Source organism: Cervus canadensis, chromosome 15 (assembly GCF_019320065.1).
Source record: "Cervus canadensis isolate Bull #8, Minnesota chromosome 15, ASM1932006v1, whole genome shotgun sequence".
In the NCBI taxonomy this organism is placed as follows: Eukaryota; Metazoa; Chordata; class Mammalia; order Artiodactyla; family Cervidae; genus Cervus; species Cervus canadensis.
The window spans coordinates 2294390-2312962 of record NC_057400.1 but is presented as its reverse complement, the minus strand read 5'-3'; the positions used below and the strand labels follow the sequence as shown (position 1 = coordinate 2312962).

The following is an 18573-nucleotide window of genomic DNA, read 5'->3' as shown; positions in this document are numbered from 1 at the left end:
TCACCAGGATGACCATCCCCACTAACCTTCCAACCATCATCACCACCCCTGTCATCATCACCACCATCCTCACCAGGATGACCATCCCCACTGTCCTTCCAACCATCATCACCACCCATGTCATCATCACCACCACCACCCTCACCAGGATGACCATCCCCACTGTCCTTCCAACCATCATCACCACCCGTGTCATCATCACCACCATCCTCACCAGGGTGACCATCCCCACTGTCCTCACCACCATCATTGCCACCACTTCTGCCACCATCATGACCACCACTATTATCTTCCTATCATTATCATCATCATCATATCATCATAGGTAGCATTATACCTAACAGCTGCTTCTTGTCCTATACAATAAGCAGATTATTTTAGAAGGGTAGAAAGAGTCATGAAAAAAGTCCCTGTGTGGGGAGTTGAGGGGGAAAGTTGTATTTGACCTAGATACTGCCATTTCCGGTGATGCAGACAAGGCACTTAAAATTTCCAAGCATCAATTTGAAAAAAAAAAAATTCAGGGATAGCATGAATGCTTGTATCACATGTATTGAAAAAGTAATACATTACAGAATAATAATGTATAATACATATAACAATGTTATAAATATATGAAATGCATTATTAAAATACACATAATGAGTAAGCAAAGCAGCGGGCTTTCCAGAGTGTGCTCTTATCTCTGCAGGAGGGTGTCCTCTTAGTTAACCCATGATCTGTAGCTATCCATGAGCACACAAGTGAAGTCAGAACAGATCCAGAAAATCTAGCACCTTGGCACCGGTGTATTTTATCAGATTGGCATCAGTGGCCCTGGTCCCTATTCTATTTCCTGAATTTTCACAATGAGAACCAATGAGGGGAAAAGATGGGGCTTGGGATTTAGTAGTTGGTAGTTATTACTATCAGTGGAAATTTCAATCCTGCAGGGATTTCAGCTGAGGTCCTCCCTACCTAGGATTTGTAATCACTTTACCATTCGCTCAGAATATGCTTGTGTCCTAAATGCACTGACAACTCCCTTCATCTTTCTACCTTTATTCAATTTTTGGTTTCAGCTCCTTCTGAGATCACTTTTGCCATTGATGTTGGAAATGGTCCCACAGAGCTCATAGTCCATTCTCCTTCTCCTCTGAATGACAACCAATGGCATTACGTCTGGGCCGAGAGGAACCTCAAGGAGACCTCACTCCAAGTGGACAACCTCCCGAGGATGACCAGGGAGGCCTCAGAAGAGGGCCATTTCCGGTTACAGCTCAACAGCCAGCTGTTTGTAGGTAGGGGACGTCTTCAGGTGCCCTTTGTGCTAAAAGCCCTGCATGGCCACAGTGGAACTGGGCCCAAGGAGTGTTACTATTTTATTTTAGACCTGAGCAATGATCATAATATTTCATAAAGCATTTGTAATTACAGATGTCATTTTACAAATTCTTCCTTTCTATATTCATTAGATTCAAGAATGAACGATTGTCATTGCTTAGCAAAGTTTGCAGGGGTCTCAGACTCCTTTTGTATCTTTTCTCCTTGTTCATATTGTATCTTCAGATGTCTAGGGACTCCTATTATTTTTCATCCTTATAATCAAAATATACTCTTAGAAAGAGGAGTGTAAGCTATTTAAACCTTTTTAGATGCTGACTCTGTCAGTGGGCTACAATTCACCTTTCTTAGTGACACCTAACTCCTAATGATTTTTGATGTAATGATATGTGTTACAGCATCTTCAAGGGATTTGGGGAATCACCAATATGGCAGGGGAGGGAACTATTGGTTTTTAAGCTAAGAGCTTCTTTAATACTCCCAGAAATCACATCCCTTAGGTGGCTGCCTGATACTTGCACAGAAAAATAGCCTGGTCCCCAAGCATACATCTCTCCACTGATCATTCCCTCCTTGAGACTCAGAATCAGCCTTTAGATAAGTTGCGTATCTGAGCTGACTGCCGCTGCTGGCAACAGGGCCTGGGGGGCTCAAACATCTTTCACTGAGCCTTTCATTCATTCATTCCATAAATATTAAGTGAGTACCAAAAACAAATCAGGTTCCTTGTTGGATGGTGGGAATTGAAAGATGCCTTATGCAATAAAACATCTTTTTCAAGTGCTATGTGTGCGTGCGTGTGTGTGTGCGTGCCTGTGTGTGTGTGTGTGTGTGTGTGTGTGTGTGTGTGTGTGTGTTGTGGGAATCAGAGAGACAGAAATAGAGAGAATTTCACCACATTAGTCCAGATAGGAAAAGAAAGGTTCCCATTATGGCTACGACTTAGGAGGGATTCTTTGAAATTAGGCTGAGCAGGGCATATATAGGTTTAAGGTACAAAACAGAGCTGAAAATGTTAGGTATATTGTATTATTGTCAAAGCCAAGACACCACTCTTATCTGAAATGTGAAGTTCAGATGCTTAGAACAGTAGTACCAATAAGTTCCAAAATTTGCCAGTATACCCAGATTTAAGTTTCTTTCCTTCTGTGTTTATTTTGTCAGCTCCCACTATATAGCTTTACTGCTAGTAATGAAATGCCATCAGCTATCAATGGGTGTGTCTCAACTGCTTTCTTGAAATCCGGGTCTATGCTACTTTTAGCTCTGAAGACACTTCTCACTAGAACACACCAACTAAAAGAAAAGAAGTAACAGAATATGGGATCTGTCTTTCCAACAGTGATCACATTTCTTTCTTCATCTATCATGTTTTACATATTCAGCAGAAGCTAAGACATGAGTGATTAAGAACATTTTTATGAATGATGATGAAAAGGCATTCACTTAGTTAACCTACATAAGTGATATGATTTACTATTAAAATGTATATTTTTAATTTATATTGATGTCTTAATTCTATTTAAACATAACATTTTATTGCTCTGAATAAGTTTGCCAGTCATCAAGATTTAATGTCTTTTTTGGTATAATCAATTCAAGTACTTTGCAATTTTCATAAATTACATTCCATGCCAAAGTTTAATTTATCTTCAGACTATACTGATGAATCTTTCTTGTTGAAAGGTGTGTATAAAGATGGAATTTTTCAATCCCTTCATGAAAATTTCATGTAGTTATGAAATTATCATGCAGCTTGAAAATGTGACAAAGTTTGTGCAAGTTGAAAGTGAGAAGAGGCAGCTGTGTGTCTTGCAGGTTTTAATCTCTAGACATTTCTCTTAAACTGATCACAAATGCAGTGAATAAGAGCTTGTCTGCGGGTCTGGAGGCGACACCTTGTTCGAGTTGCCGCCAAGGTCAGCGACAGCAAGAGCACCTGCCTCTGTTCTGTTTCTTTCTGATGAGTTCCGTCTCAGATGTTACTCTGCTTTATTGAATTTGTCTTAATATACTTGAGGAAGAAAAAATGCCGTTGGAGGTCATTTTAGTCTGTTGGTTTGAATTTTGCTATTTAGTGTTCAGTCTGCTTAGAAATGTTGGGTGGCAAAAAAAGAAAAAAAAATTGCAGTCCTGGTATTTCCATTTTGTATGGTTCAGTGGTTTAAAAAAAAAAGAAAAACAGCCTCTACTTAGTTAGAGCAGCCAAAATGATGAATTGCATTCTCTATCATTCAGAAATTTTGTCACTGGATTTTTATACTTGCTAGGCAGAAAAACTATGATTGCTGTGTGCTTTTCTTTAATTTTTTTAAATTGAAGTATAGCTGAATTACAATGCCGTGTTAGTTTCAAGTGTATAACAAAGTGATACCATCATACATATCCACATAGTCATTCTTTTTCAGATTCTTTTCTGAATGTAGGTTATTGCAAAATATTGAGTGTAAGTCCCTGGTGCTATATAGTAGGCCCTTGTTGGTTATCAGTTGGCTAACTGGATAGATTGAATGTGACGGTACTTAAATATTCATCTGGATATGTCTGTCTAGACACCTTTAACCACTGAAGGATCTTTCAATCAAAACAGAGTGCTGTTCAGCATGGAAATCACTGGTATTGCTGTTGTGCCCACGAGTGCTTCCTAAGTACCAGATTGAATTTTATAGAATGGACGCACCTCTTAGCAATGCTCCCGTCATTGGAATGTGAAACGCTGACGTGCTGGTACCCAAGTCAATGCACGCTGGATTCCTGGAATCAATATTGCAACTGCAGACTTTTATTTCCCTGGTAGTTAGGGGCAGTTGCAACCATGCCATTTCAGTGGTGGCATTTTTTTTAATAGAGTAGGAGAAATTTCATAACACGAGCTTCTGAGATGAACTCTGAAAGCTTGGGATTGTTTCAGCTTTAAAACCCTTGGCTGCATAATCCCTCTCTTTTGCTATTCCTTACTCCTCTGGAGTAACCTGGAGAATCCCATGGACAGAGGAGTCTGGTGGGCTACAGTCCATAGGGTGGCAAAGAGTCAGACACAACTGAGTGACTTAGCATGCACACACTAGCTTTTCAAGTCAATATCAGGATGAGGCAAGAGAAATCTAAGAAGTAGCACCTTTTACTAAAAATGAAATGAAGGGATCTAGGTGTGAACTCCAGGTCAACTGCCATCAGATCTTGGGGCACTAGTAGGAAAGCAGCTAGCCTAAATGGACTCACTGTCTTTATCTGCAGAATGAAGTTGACGAGTATGGTAATGGAACTCTCACAACTTGTGGATATGCTATCATCTCCATGTGTATGTTAGACATGACAATCATCCTTACCCTCATGCCTGTGTGTAGGTAACAGCAAGGAAAATATCTCATGGTCCCCAAATCTGACATCTCATCTTTCCTAATATGTTGGAATTATAGACTAGACCCTTTATAGAGCTGTGAGACTATGAATCTTATCTTGTGTTACTTTACTTTCATCTTACCTTTTTGGCCTTTCATGAACCTTTTTTTTTTTTTATTTCTTTCCTTCTTTTTGGCTCAGCTGCTTTATTTGTATCAAAATAAACTGAAGTAACTCCCACTTAGAACTCCTTGGGGAAAATATCACAGGGACTTGATAAATAATAAAGTTGCAGAGTCTCCCCCTGCCCCTCTGTGCTGCGCCTGCTTCCACACCAGTTGGGAATTATTATTCGTGTTTTCAGATGAAGCAGGTCGAACTTGGCAAGGTCAGCGGTGAAGGCAGGCAAAGAGCGCTCGTTGGCTGTGCCCTGACACTGTGCCGCCAGAGTCTCTGTGGAGTAGTCACTGACGTTTACTCTTGAGAGCGCCCCACACGGATGGCTTTCCTGACATAGGGCAGAAGAGCTTTCTATCAGAAAATATGTATGTCTGCATAGGAGGAGATATACGTCCTTTTCACATTAAGGAAGAACTAGAAAATCACCTTTAAGCATATTTGTTACGTAAAACCATTGTTGTATGGAGGATGTCAATGGTGAGAAGTGAAGATATCATTGTCTTTCTACATCCTATACTTTCTGATGATAAGGTCTGATTTACCAAAAGTTTTTTTCAAAGCTAAATATGTCAAGTATGCTTGAATCATTTTAGCAAAAAATATTAATACAGGATTTCTAATGTTTCTTGTAATAGTTCAATAAGAGGAGGTGTCCTGATTCATTTAAGAAGTGCATAGCAGACCTCAGTACCCCAGCAGGCAAGTCCCATGAATGCCTTGCTTCCTCCATGCTTCTACGATAAAGTAAAAAACAAGAGCCACCTGCTTCCTCTTGCACTTTTTTCTTCCCCAACACCATATATGCTCCACAAAATCAGATTCTTAGAACTCGAATGTACTTTTAAAAAAACACTAGTTCTTTTTATTTACAGAGAAGTAAATGATTAAATGACTCTTCCCGTGACTTCCCTGGCAGTCCCATGGTTAAGACACTCCACTTCTAATGCTTGGAGCAGGGGATCAAGCTCTGCTTGGTGAACTAAGATCCTGAATGCTATGCAGCACAGCCAAAAGGGAAAAAGAAGCAAGCAAGCAAATGACCCCTTCCACTACGTGTTGTCTCGTATTGAACTTGTTGAGCATTGTTAAACCCACCCTGAAGCCCATGTTAGTTTTTTTCTGCTGCTAATATTCTAAAACCCTTTTGGAAATGTTTATCTACAATCTCTGCAACTTTAACTGAAGCTCATTTTTTCACATACTGGCTGCATTGGATTGTTAATGGGCCATTGATGGAGAATGTACACTTTTCTTATTCGGTTTCACTGTTCACATTTTTAATTCTGCCTTTGAGAAAACATATCTCAAAGCATACCACCTTTTTTTTTTCTTTTTTTAAAGAAAAGCACAACATGGCATTATTTTTCTCAGGCAGCCCAGGGAGAAAAGCCCTGAGATTTGGACCACAGCAAAACTCGATGATGGAAGCAGTCTTTCTGATTACCGTGGCGACTCCGGTCATCAAGATCTGTAACTCAACATTAATACAGCACTGTTTATGTGGAGCTAGCGTGATAGTTATAAAAAGGAACTCAAGCCACACCTTTCTGAGAAATAAAACAGTACTCTCTGGACATTCAAGGACCTAAACCGAGGGAAACGAGAAGCTGCTTCTCTTCCAAAGCCAAGATGCTGTTGAGCTTATGTGACTAGGACGCCCATGGAAGCTTCAGTTTAGAAAAGGATGGAAGAAAAAAAAAGAAAAGGATGGACCCAGCCAGGCATGTTGATGCTGAAATGCTGCCTATAACTTATTTCATATCTGCAAGGCTCTGGCAACAAAGCTGATGACTAAGAAGAGGAGAGAAGAAAGCCTTGGAGGGGAGTGATGGAGTGGAAGAAGACATCATCAAACCTCTGAACATGTGATTGGCAGATTTACACTCTGACCTCTTTGTAGTTGGAGAAGGCAATGGCACCCCACTCCAGTACTCTTGCCTGGAAAATCGCATGGATGGAGGAGCCTGGTGGGCTGCAGTCGGACACGACTGAGCGACTTCACTTTCACTTTTCACTTTCATGCATTGGAGAAGGAAATGGCAGCCCACTCCAGTGTTCTTGCCTGGAGAATCCCAGGGATGGCGGAGCCTGGTGGGCTGCCGTCTATGGGGTCTCACAGAGTTGGACACGACCGAAGCCACTTAGCAGCAGCAACAGCAGCTCACTGTCGTACCAAATTTCTTCTGATTCAGAGAGAAAAGAGTTTGGCTTCAGCGCCACTTGTGTTGGGGAAGGCAATTCTATAGAAGAGGTGAAAAGTGCCATGTTTTAATTCAGCTTCCTGCTTCATCATCCATGTCTCAGGCTAAAGATTAAGGGTCATCTCAGGCGCCATCTGTGATGTGTAGAGAGGCTACGGAACCTGAGGGAGGCAGTCTCTGGGATGTGCTGCCCAGGTGCCCATTCAAGAAGGCTCTGCCGCTGGGAGTGCTGTTGGAAGACAGTCTCTGTCTGTCTGTCTTTTCAGGTACTGCACCTGCTGCAAGATACACCCAGACAACCGTCAGTTGACTCCAGGGTACAAGGACCCAAACGTTTTGGCCCAAGGAAGCCAATCTCTGATTGATTTTTCTTGCTCTGCCTCTCCATGGGGCTGTTCTAGACGCTCAGACCTGCCCCAGAGCTCACTTCTCTGCCCATTTCTGCTTCTTTCCCCTCTGGATCAAAGATGTGTTTCCTAAAGTTTCCCCCTAAAAAACAGCATACCTCTTTAATTTCATCTCAAGCCTGTTTGCTGGAGAACCCTAGCAGTGGCAGAATGACATGGATTTATTGTGCAAAATATGCACACACACACACACACTTTTTTAAAATCAAAGTAATTTTCTTTGATTTAAGAAATTTATTTTTCATTCCTCCCAAGCATTGACCATAAAATATTGCCTACTCTTCTCCCATTTTCTTCTTAAAAGCACTCTTTAAATTTAATGGGTTCCTTAGAGTCAAGTTTGTATTGTTGTGATTCATACTCTCTCGTATTTTTGGTGGCCTGGCATGTGGAATCTTAATTACTGGACCAGGAATCGAACCCACGTCTCCTACATTGGAAGCAGAGTCTTAACCATGGGATTGCCAAGGACCCCCTGACTCATAGTCGTCCAATGGTTGTTTCCGTCAAACTAGGATGGGTTTGAGTTTGAGTTTCCCTCAAACTACCCTCAATTTACCTGGCAGACTCCTCTTCATTGATGATACGAAAGACTAAAAGTTCTTTAAATATATTATTATCATTATTTATCCCAGGTATTATGGTATTGTGGAGTTAAGGTCTTCGTGTAACAGTTTCATACTTTCTAATGATGAACAGCACCATTTTAACTCATACTAGTGGTATGTGTTAAAATCTAATCTTCCAAAAGCTAAAATCATGAGTCTCAGGCAAATAGAAAATGAACATGTGTCAAAGATTTTATTTCACTCATTAATCAACGAGGAAGCCATTAAGATGCCATGACCAGTTCAGAGAACATCTAAAAGGCTAGGATATGGTGCAGGGAATTTAACAACAAAGAGAGGATAAAGCTGTGAGATGAGGTATGAAGCTCTTTCTCACCATGCCATCTTTAGAGGTATCTGTTACACTGGAAGGAAATTACCTGCGGCTCCACTGGGCAAATGTCATCTGTGATTTTTTGCTTTATTTCCAAGTTTCAGCTTATTTTTGCTGATAAGAGAGAGTTGATGATGTGTCCCTAGTCACATGGCAGCCACCACTTCCTCAAAGGAAGCTGGAATAAGGACGGACCCCAAAGTGATTGCTGCACAATTGCATCAAAATGTCACAGAAGTGTTAGTGTATTGGGTTGTGAGAACTGTTCATCATGAATTGCCCTTGCTACTATTCTTTTAGTGAATTGTAGGCTCCTTTTGTATTTCAAGGTCTCCTGGGCTTAGCCATAAAATCACTCTGGGGTGGCTGGGAGTAGTAGGGAAAGTTCTTAAAGCTTATAATTACAGACTTAACTTTATTGACTTATTTCTTTGAATGGGCCTGTGGTTCAACTTTTGAGGTAATCTCTGTTCTCAGCAGGGTTTCCCTGGAGAAAACTAATCAGAGTGATTTCCAGGGGCCCTAACAATCCAGGAAACCCGGAACCTGCTGTCAGTCAGGGAATGACTTGGCCTGGCAGCCAGCCTGGAAGAAGTGAGTAGCTTCTCTGGCTGACTCTAGAGAAGACCTGGGGCTCACATGATATTTCTTTTCCAGTTGCTCTTGCAAGAAGTTGGTTTAAGGCTGTTTTTGATAGTGACTTTACTGGTGATACTTCATCTTTGAAAATTGTGGCAGAAGGAAGCACAGTGAGGGCTGAATTGTCTCCTTTTTTGAGATGGGAGGTGATCCTTTTAGTCAAAATGGCTCATGTTGCTATTCCAGACTCTGATTAGGATTATGGTGGACTTCCCTGCCTCATCTTCTTTTTTAAATTATTTGAGAGAACATTTTTTACTATTTTAATGCAAATTTATTTTATAATAGAGTTGATTGGCAATCTTGTGTTATTTTCAGGTGTACGGCAAAGTGATGCAGCTACACATACACGTACGCCCACTCTTTCTTTGGATCCTTTTCCCAAGTCGGTTATTACACTGTGTTGGGTAGAGTTCCTCGTGCTACACAGCAGGTCCTTGCTGGTTACCTGTTTCACACATCGCCGTCGTTGTCTAGTAGTCGCTCAGCTTCTGTCCCACTCTTTGCGACGCTGTGGACCTCAGCCAGCCAGGCTCCCCTGCCCTGGAATCCTCCGGGGAAGGACACTGGGGGGTGCCATGCCCTTCTCCAGCTTCACATATAGTAGTGTGTGTGTGTGAATCCCAACCTCCTGATTTATCCCTCCCCACCCCCCGCCATGGTAACCGTGATTTCGTTTCCTTGTCTGTGTGTCTATTTTTGTTTTTAAATAAGCTCATTTCTGTCATTTTTTACAAACCCCATGTATCAGTGATGTCATGTGGTATCTGTCCTTCTCTCTCTGACTTGCCTCACTGGGTCTGACCACCCCCAAGTCCATCCATGTCGCTACAGATGCCTGCCCCATCAAATGATGTGCTCTCGGGGGTATCTCCAGATGAGATGCAAAACAGTACTTCAGAGAGTGCTTTGGGAAGACAGTGGGACCACTCAGTCAACCACCTAGACCTGTGGGGGAGTTGCCCCCACTGGTCCACAATTCTTTGGGCAACAGAAAGAGGGATAACTCAAGTGCTCGCTCGTTCCCTTCTCCTTACCCTGAATGATAAATAACGACCACGTGGGGATTTCCGTAGAATACCTGTATACCACTCCACTGGGCAAAACCTTGTGCCCTGCCACTGTTCTGCTAGAAAGAAGGCAAATGCTTATTTTTGGCTGTGGTCTTGGGGTGGGGTGGGGAACCTTTACAGAAAACCAAGATGAATATTACATATGTACTCCCATCCACACCCCAGGCACAAACATGCTGATTCTGGGAAAGATGTTTGCTAATGTCTAAATAACACATAGATTAATAAAGGATTTTTATAGATATACATAATTCTAGATATAGCAAGGTGGGTTTTTTTTTTAAACTTGACATAAATAATTTTTAAATTACTCAAAAGAAATCAAAAGCATTATGCATGATACACATAATAAATGAAAATTTATTTTAAATTATTCAATCAATACACAAATACATGTTTGCTAAAATTATTCAATAATAATCCTAGTGCTCTTCCCAGAGACAACTGACATTAGGCCACTGTGACACTTTCCTGGCCTCATTCAAGGCCATCACATACATTTAGGTACACTAGGGAACACCATGCAGGGTCATCATCTGTGTATTTACATAAGCAGGGCTTCCCTGCTGGCTCAAACTGTAAAGAATCTGCCTGCGATGCAGGAGACCTGGGTTACATTCCTGAGTCGGGAGGATCCACTGGTGCAGGGAACGACAACCCACTCTAGTATTCTTGCCTAGAGAATTCCATGGACAGAATAGCCTGGCAGGCTACAGTCACGGGTTGCAAACAGTTAGACACAGCTGAGTAAGGAACAGTTTCACTGTTTCCACTTTTTTTTCCTTTTTATATAAGCAGTATACTTATATGTGTTACACCACCGTGTGCTTGCTAGTTTTGTTTTTTTGCATTTTTGCTTAATATATGCCATGGGAAACAGAGCGTGTCAGTAAAAATTGCATATGATTTTAAACTGCTATATTGTATTTTACTAATATTTTTAGTTTTTGTTTGTGTTATTGTTTTGTTTGCTGCTATTTTTATGTCTTTATTTCATCTGGAATTTGTTTGAGGTTTTGAGGTAATATTGTAACTTTACTTTCCAAAATATTATTTCTATCTCCATTTATTTCATGGTTCTTTTTCTCCCTAGCTACTTAGAATTCCTGTATATACACACATACATATATATATATACACATATATTATAAGGTATGAAATCTCTCTATCTCTGTACACAGAATGTGTTTCTGAAATGGGTAACCAACAGAAACATATTGTGTAGCACATGTAACTCTGCTCAATGCTATGTGCCAGCCTGGATGGGCGGGGGGTTTGGGGGGAAATGGACATGTATGGCTGAGTCCCTTCACAGTTCAGCCAAAAATATCACAACATTGTTAATTGCATATGCCCCAATGCAAATGTTTTTGGTGTTTAAAATAATTAAAATAAAAAGATATTGAAAAAAAAAAGAAAGAAAAATATGTTTCTGAGTTTCCTGCTCTGTTTTTTTATGAAGTTTTCTTTCCAGGTCCTGTTTCAATGTTACTCCTATAGGGTACATTTTAATACTGAATAGAACATCCCTCTCTGCCCCCCCTCGCCAACAAGGACAGCTGATTCTTTACTTAACACTCCGTTAACTATTAATAATTATTTTCTTTATGGTTCTTAGAATTAGCTTTTCATGTTATATGAAAATACTTTTTCTTGGGTTATTCTCTGGGATTTTATTGCATTAAAGAGAATAACTGTACATTGCTAAATTATATCAAAGCATGTTCCATCTATTCTAAATGAGTCAAGGTCAATTTTTTTATTTTCCTTTTTACAGTCATAGATCTTAAGTTAATTTCTAGATGTTTGGCTGCTTTTGTTGATGAATAGGATTCTTTTCTTGCTATCACATGGTCTAATTGGTTATTGTTGCTCTATAGGAACATTATTGATTTTATATATTGATATTTATACCCATCCACATTCCTATATATTTATTTTGATTGTAATAGTTTGCCATTTTTATTTTGGGAATTAGAACTAAGGATGGAGGTTCATAACACTGTACAGGAGGGGAAGATCAAAACTACCCCCAAGAAAAAGAAATGAAACAAGGCAAATGGTTGTCTGAGAAGCCTGATAAATAGCTGAGAAAAGAAGAGAAGTGAAAGCAAAGGAGAAAGGAAGATATACACCCAACTAAATGCGGAGTTTTAGCAAGGAGAGATAAGAAAGCCTTCCTCAGTGATCAATGCAAAGAAATAGAGGAAAACAATAGAATGGGAAAGACTAGAGATCTCTTCAAGAAAGTTAGAGATACCAAGGGAACATTTCATGCAAAAATGGGCTTAATAAAGGATAGAAATGGTATGGACCTAACAGAAGCAGAAGATATTAAGAAGAGGTGGCAAGAATACACAGAAGAACTCTACAAAAAAGATCTTCATGACCCAGAAAATCACGACGGTGTGATCACTTACCTAGAGCCAGACATCCTGGAATGCGAAGTCAGGTGGGCCTTAGGAAGCACCACTATGAACAAAGCTAGTGGAGGTGATGGAATCACAGTTGAGTTATTTCAAATCCTGGAAGATGATGCTGTCAAAGTGCTGCATTCAATATGATGCCAGCAAATGTGGAAAACAGCAGTGGCCACAGGACTGGAAAATACCGTTTTCATTCCACTTCCAAAGAAGGGCAATGCCAAAGAATGTTCAAACTACCCTATGATTGCACTCATTTTACATGCTAGAAAGGTCCATACAATTGCACTCATATCACATGCTAGAAAGTTTATGCTCAAAGTCCTTCAAGGTAGTCTTCAACAGTATGTGAACCAAGAACTCCCAGATGTTCAAGCTTTATTTAGCAAAGGCAGAGGAACCAGAGATCAAATTCCTGGCATCCACTGAATGGGAAAAAAAGCAAGAGAATTTCAGAGAAATGCTTACTTCTGCTTCATTGTCTATGCTAAAGCCTTTGACTATGTGAATCACAAGACTGTGGAATATTCTTAATGAGATGGGAATACCAGTCTACAGTACCTGCCTCATGAGAAACCTGTGTGCAGGTCTAGAAGCAACAGTTAGAACCAGACGTGGAGCAATGGACTGGCTCCAGATTGGGAAAGGAGTCAGTCAAGAGTGTACATTGTCGCCCTGCCTTCTTACTTCTAATCGCAGTACACCATGTGAGGTGTCTGGTTGTTTGCATCACAAGTTAGAGTCGTGATTGCCAGGAGAAATGCCAGATAACCTCACCTATGCAGGTGATATTACCCTTATGGCAGAAAGTGAGGGGGAGCTAAAGAGCCTCTTGATGAAGGTGAAAGAGGAGAGTGAGAAAGTTAGCTTAAAGCTCAGCATTCAGAAAATAAGATCATGGCATTCAGGCTCATCATTTCATGGCAATAGATGGGGAAGAAATGCAAACAGTGACAGATTTTATTTTCTCGGGCTCCAGAATCACCGCGGACGGTGACTGCAGCCCTGAAATTAAAGGCGCTTACTTCTCCTCGGAAGGAAAGCTGTGACGAACCCGTGCTGCGTGCTCGGTCACTTCAGTCTCGTCTGACTTTTTGCTGCCTGTGGACTGTAGCCCCCAGGCTCCTCTGTCCACGGGATTCTCCAGGGAAGAATACTGGAGTGGGTTGCCATGCCCTTCTCCAGGGGATCTTCCCAACACAGGAATCACAAACATAGACAGTATGTTAAAAAGCATACATCACTTTGTCTAAAAAGGTCCCATATAGTCAAAGCTATGATTTTTCCACTAGTCATGGACCATAAAGAGAGATGGACCATAAAGAAAGCTGAGTGTCAAAGAATTGATGCTTTCAAACTGTGGTGTTGGAGAAGACTCTTGAGAGTCCTTTGGAGTGCAAGGAGATCCAACCAGTCCATCCTAAAGGAAATCACTCCTGAATATTCATTGGAAGGACTGATGCTGAAATGAAGCTCCAATACTTTGGCCCCTAAAGCCAAGAGACGACTCATAGGAAAAGACCCTGATGCTGGGAAAGATTGAAGGCAGGAGGAGAAGGGACAACAGAGGACGAGATGGTTGGATTGAATTACTGATTCTACGGACATGAGTTTGAACAAACTCTGGGAAGTAGTGAAGGACAGGGAAGCCTGGCGCACTTCAGTTCATGAAGTCACAAAGAGTCAGACGTGACTGAGCAACTGAAAAACAACAGCAACAAAATCCCCATTTTACTTTGTAGACATCGAGTTAGCGCCACCTGCATTATTTCGTAGTGTGTGTTTATTGATTCCTAAGCAAGCAATCTCTGCATCTAGCAAAAGGTACGCAGACACATGCCTTATCCTTAAGGAAATGAGATTTTGGAATTAAAGTCTCCACTAGGATTTCCGTCTCGTACCCAAATTCTGCCAATTGAAGGGGCAGGCACAGAAGAAGTCACTGATGGTTAGCGCATTTGTTTTGTTTTAACAAGTCCATGCTAAACCTGCTGCTACTGTAGAATTTGAAATCTGGGTAGTAATGCGTCTGCACTTCACTCAACTCTTGACTTTAGGCAAAGTAATTTGTATAGGTAACAGCTGCTCCAAGTTCAAGGAGAGAGAGAGTGTGAGAGGGAGAGTGTGACGCTGCGTGTTTTTGTGAAAAGGACCCTGACCTGGCACATTCAGTGTTGTCCCAGAGAAAAGGTCCTCAGCAAAGGAGTTTTGTTTGAATGTGTGTGACCCAGGCTGCAGGCTCACACGAGAGAAACAGAGGCTCTTATTCAGTGAGGGCACAAGGAGTTGAGATGTTTCTCTGGAAGCAACAAGCATTTGTTGAGCTGACACAGGGCGATTCTCTAAGACAGATTTATAATGATGGTGGCAACCTTTTTAAGAGTTGATTCATACTCAGTCCAAGGAAACATCATCATAATGAAGTCACTTGATACCAAGGGCCAACAGAAGAGATTCGTGTAAAATTGCTTCTATGTAGGCTGGTGAACTAACAGTTTAGGCTGTCGAGAAGATTGATATGGGAGAGAGAATAAATGCACGTGTGTATATTACTTGGTGGGAGAATCCATGGGAAGATGAGAAGAAGAAAGTAGAAGCAGCGCTTAGTTGTAGTACTGACCCAAATTGTTACCAAAAGTGGGGTCTGCTTGAAAGTCAGTACTGGAGAGGAAAGTTGGTGGAAAGGAGAGTTTTCCTTATTTTGGAGGTTGCCAGCTTGGGGAGAGGGCAGACTCCTGTCCAAAGTGAGAATCAGTGCTCAGCAACTTTTAAAGGGGAGGCTCTGCGCGTGTAGGCGGAGGGGGAGGGCTACATGCAAGGCAGCAGTCAGGTCTGACGGTCACTTGAGAGGTCGCGTAGTGGTCTGACCAGCATCATCTTGACTGTTCTGAGTACAGTTACCTTCAGTTCTGGGTGGATCTGTTCCCATTTCTTTGGGACCAGTTCTCCAAGTTGTGATAACTTACGCAGTGGCTACAATGGGCTCATCACGCAGTAAACGTCCAGCTGCTGGGGGTTTCTGTGTGTACAAGGCAGCGCGTGGGAGCTGGCTCAGAGTGCCACCATATACCTTCAGAAGGGACTGAAGGTCCCGGACTTTGTTCAGCGGCTAAACTATTATTTTGTCCCGTTTGACTGCTTTCCTTTCTTTCTGCATCTTCTCACTTCTCTGATTAAATTTATTCTGCGACTAAAGTTTTTCTACAAAGGCAGGCAGAGGACATGGGGCGGGGAAGGAAGACCATAGATCCCCACTCCACTTCAAAATAGTCTGATCAAATAGCTCATTTTAGGATTTTTAGGGCTTTGAAGGTATCCAGGCGTTGAAGGTCAAGAGATCCCAGTCTGACTTCTGGTTCTGGAATTGATTCTTGACTTTGGCTAAAGAAATTTCTCTGTTGCTAAGTTTCCTCAACTCTCTAATGTGAACAATATGAAGAATTTCTTCTTTCCCAATGAATATTAAAAGAGTTAATTATACAGTTTCTAGCATACAGTATTTTTTTTTTTTTAGAATTAGAAACATTGTTCTGATTCTTTTTTTTTTTCATTGTTCTGATTCTTAAACACCTTGCTTAATCTAGATTAAGTGCAAGCCTCAGAAACATAATTCTCAGCTACTTTAAGAATAACTTCTTTTTATCGCTATGTTTCTTGCTGTTCTTCTCCCAACTTTATAGTAAACTCTAGGCAAGAAGCAGATACATAAGATAAAATTATATGAGAGCAACAGTTGAAAATTCAAACACCTTCAAGGGCCAGAAAGGCAGTCTGAAAGAATGCAAATCGTCCTGGTAGGGAATGGGGCCAGGTGGACATTCCTTATCCCGTCATAAAGGAACTGATCCCAGGGCAGCTGAGCTTTGTTAAGCAGGGAAGTAGCTCTTTCGTTAACCGGTCTTCAGATTTTTCAATAGAAAACTTACTAGAAATTTTTAAATTGTTCATGTGTATTTATTTCTTTACTCTGGGCCAAGCCCAGTGCCAAAATAAGGGTATGGTCTTTTTTAAGTTGAAGTTTAGCTGATTTACAAAGCCGTGTTAGTTCCGGGTATCCAGCAGTGACCAGTTACACACATGCGTGTTTTTCAGACCCTCTTCTGTTATAGGTCATTGCGAAGCATCGCGTGTACTTCCCCGTGCTATACATCAGGCCCTGGCTGGTCACCTGTTGCGTAGTCGTGTGTATGTATCCACAGGGTCACCAAGAGTGGGCATGACCGAAGTGGCTGAGCACACACCCACAGAAACTTAAGCAAGCATTTCCTGGGGCTCCCGCCGTAGCAGGAGAGCGAGAACAAGCAACACGTCCCCTTGCTCGCTTCCTGAGTAGGGGTCTAGCTGGGTTCCTGTGTGGGGTGAGGGGAGGGGCAGGTCCAGGAGTCAGGCCAGAGGGGTGGCTTGGGTGGAATCAGTCCTGCACGTTCACTGGAGGACTGAGGCTGAAGTTGAAGCTCCAGTGCTTTGGCTTCTTGATGCCAAGAGATGACTCATAGGAAAAGCCCTTGATTCTGGGAGATACTGAGGGCAAGAGGGGAAGGGGCTGATAAAGGATGAGATGGTTGGATGCATCATTGACTCAATGGACATGAGTTTGAGCAAACTCTGGGAGACAGTGAAGGACAGGGAAGCCTGGCGTGCTGCAGTCCATGGGGTCACAAAGAATCAGACACAGTGGAGTGACCGAACTGAATAGACGGTGTTGTGTGCAGGGGGCATGCACAGTACCCTGTTCTGATTCTTCAGAAGTGGCAGTTGGGTTCTTTTGGTTTTGTTGTATCTTTTTGTCAATAAATTTGGAGTGGGAAATGGCAACCCATTTCATTATTCTTGTCTGGAGAATTCCATGGACAGAGAAGCTTGCTGGGCTATAGTGCATGGGGTCACAAATAGTCAGACCCAACCGAGCGACTGAGCACACAGCCACATCCATCATTTGCCCCAGTTGTGAACACACACAGTTATTTTCAGTCCCTTGCAGTTTCTTCGTATTTTGTTGCTTGAGGAAACATTTCTCCAGGTGCAAGCACTGCAGCAAATGATCATCCCAGGTCCCATCTTTTCTCAGTTTGAGGAATTAAAGCGAGGGTGAGACGAATTCAAGACTGTGGCTCTTAGTGTGGAGAGATGCTGATGGATCCAAAGATAATTAAGGATGCAGATGAATAGGACAGGACTGAGGGAGGCGGACTGTGAGTGAGAAAGGGGAGTGAAGATTGTGGCAGCATTTTCTGTACAGTATTCAAGTTTCAGGGAAGATTCACACCTCCACCAACACAACGAAAAACAGGTGACCTTGTCAGAAAAGGGAGCGTGCTTACTACCTGCTTGGGCATGACTGTGTGGGTGGGGAGCATCTTTCTCGAAGCACTCTATTCTTAGTCTACAATATTACCTCTCCATAAGAAAAAGGATCCTAACCTCTAGTTTTTCTCCCTCTTAAAGAATAAAAGGCAGCCAGGCGAAAATGGAAATTTAATTCATTGCACAATTTGGTTCATATTCATTGTGTCATTGTGTTTTACTAGCATGTGCAATTGAAATGACCCCCTTATTTGGGGTCATTCTCACCATCCTTTATATGTCTCAAACACCAAGGAGTGTGTTTCTGCTAGAAATACCACCCTAGTCACTTCTTCATTTATAAACGTGTTGACTAAGTCACACACAAGCAAATGTGTAATAGATCCTGCATTCTCCACCTTTGCTTAGAAGAAAAATGCCACTAACAAGATATATGAAGAGTTATACAAATCCGCCACAGGGAGTGACTACAAAATAAGGGGAAAAATAAAACAAAACATTTGCCTACATAAATTTTCCTCTCTTTATTCTACACCATCTCTAGGAAAGAAATAATGAACCTCTCTTCATGATCTGCTTGTGTTTATAATTGATTTATCTTGTGGTTAAAAGGAGATTTACTCACTAAAATTGAGACAGACAGGAGAAAGCAGTTTGGGTTTGACCTTCTGGCCTGCTTGGGTATCACTTATCAGAACTGGAAACAGTGGAGTTCTATCACTCCTTCAGAATAAAACAC

The 18573-nt window shown here is 41.6% G+C and overlaps 1 protein-coding gene across 2 annotated transcripts in view; it reads left to right on the top strand.

Moving 5' to 3' along the window:
- The window catches only part of CNTNAP5 (contactin associated protein family member 5), a 995095-nt gene that overhangs the window by 831928 nt on the left and 144594 nt on the right, over positions 1-18573 (top strand). For both annotated transcript variants that reach the window (XM_043488200.1, XM_043488201.1), the window contains one exon: positions 1062-1280. In XM_043488200.1, coding sequence (XP_043344135.1) covers positions 1062-1280 — 219 coding nt within the window. The remainder of the gene's footprint in view (positions 1-1061; positions 1281-18573) is intronic.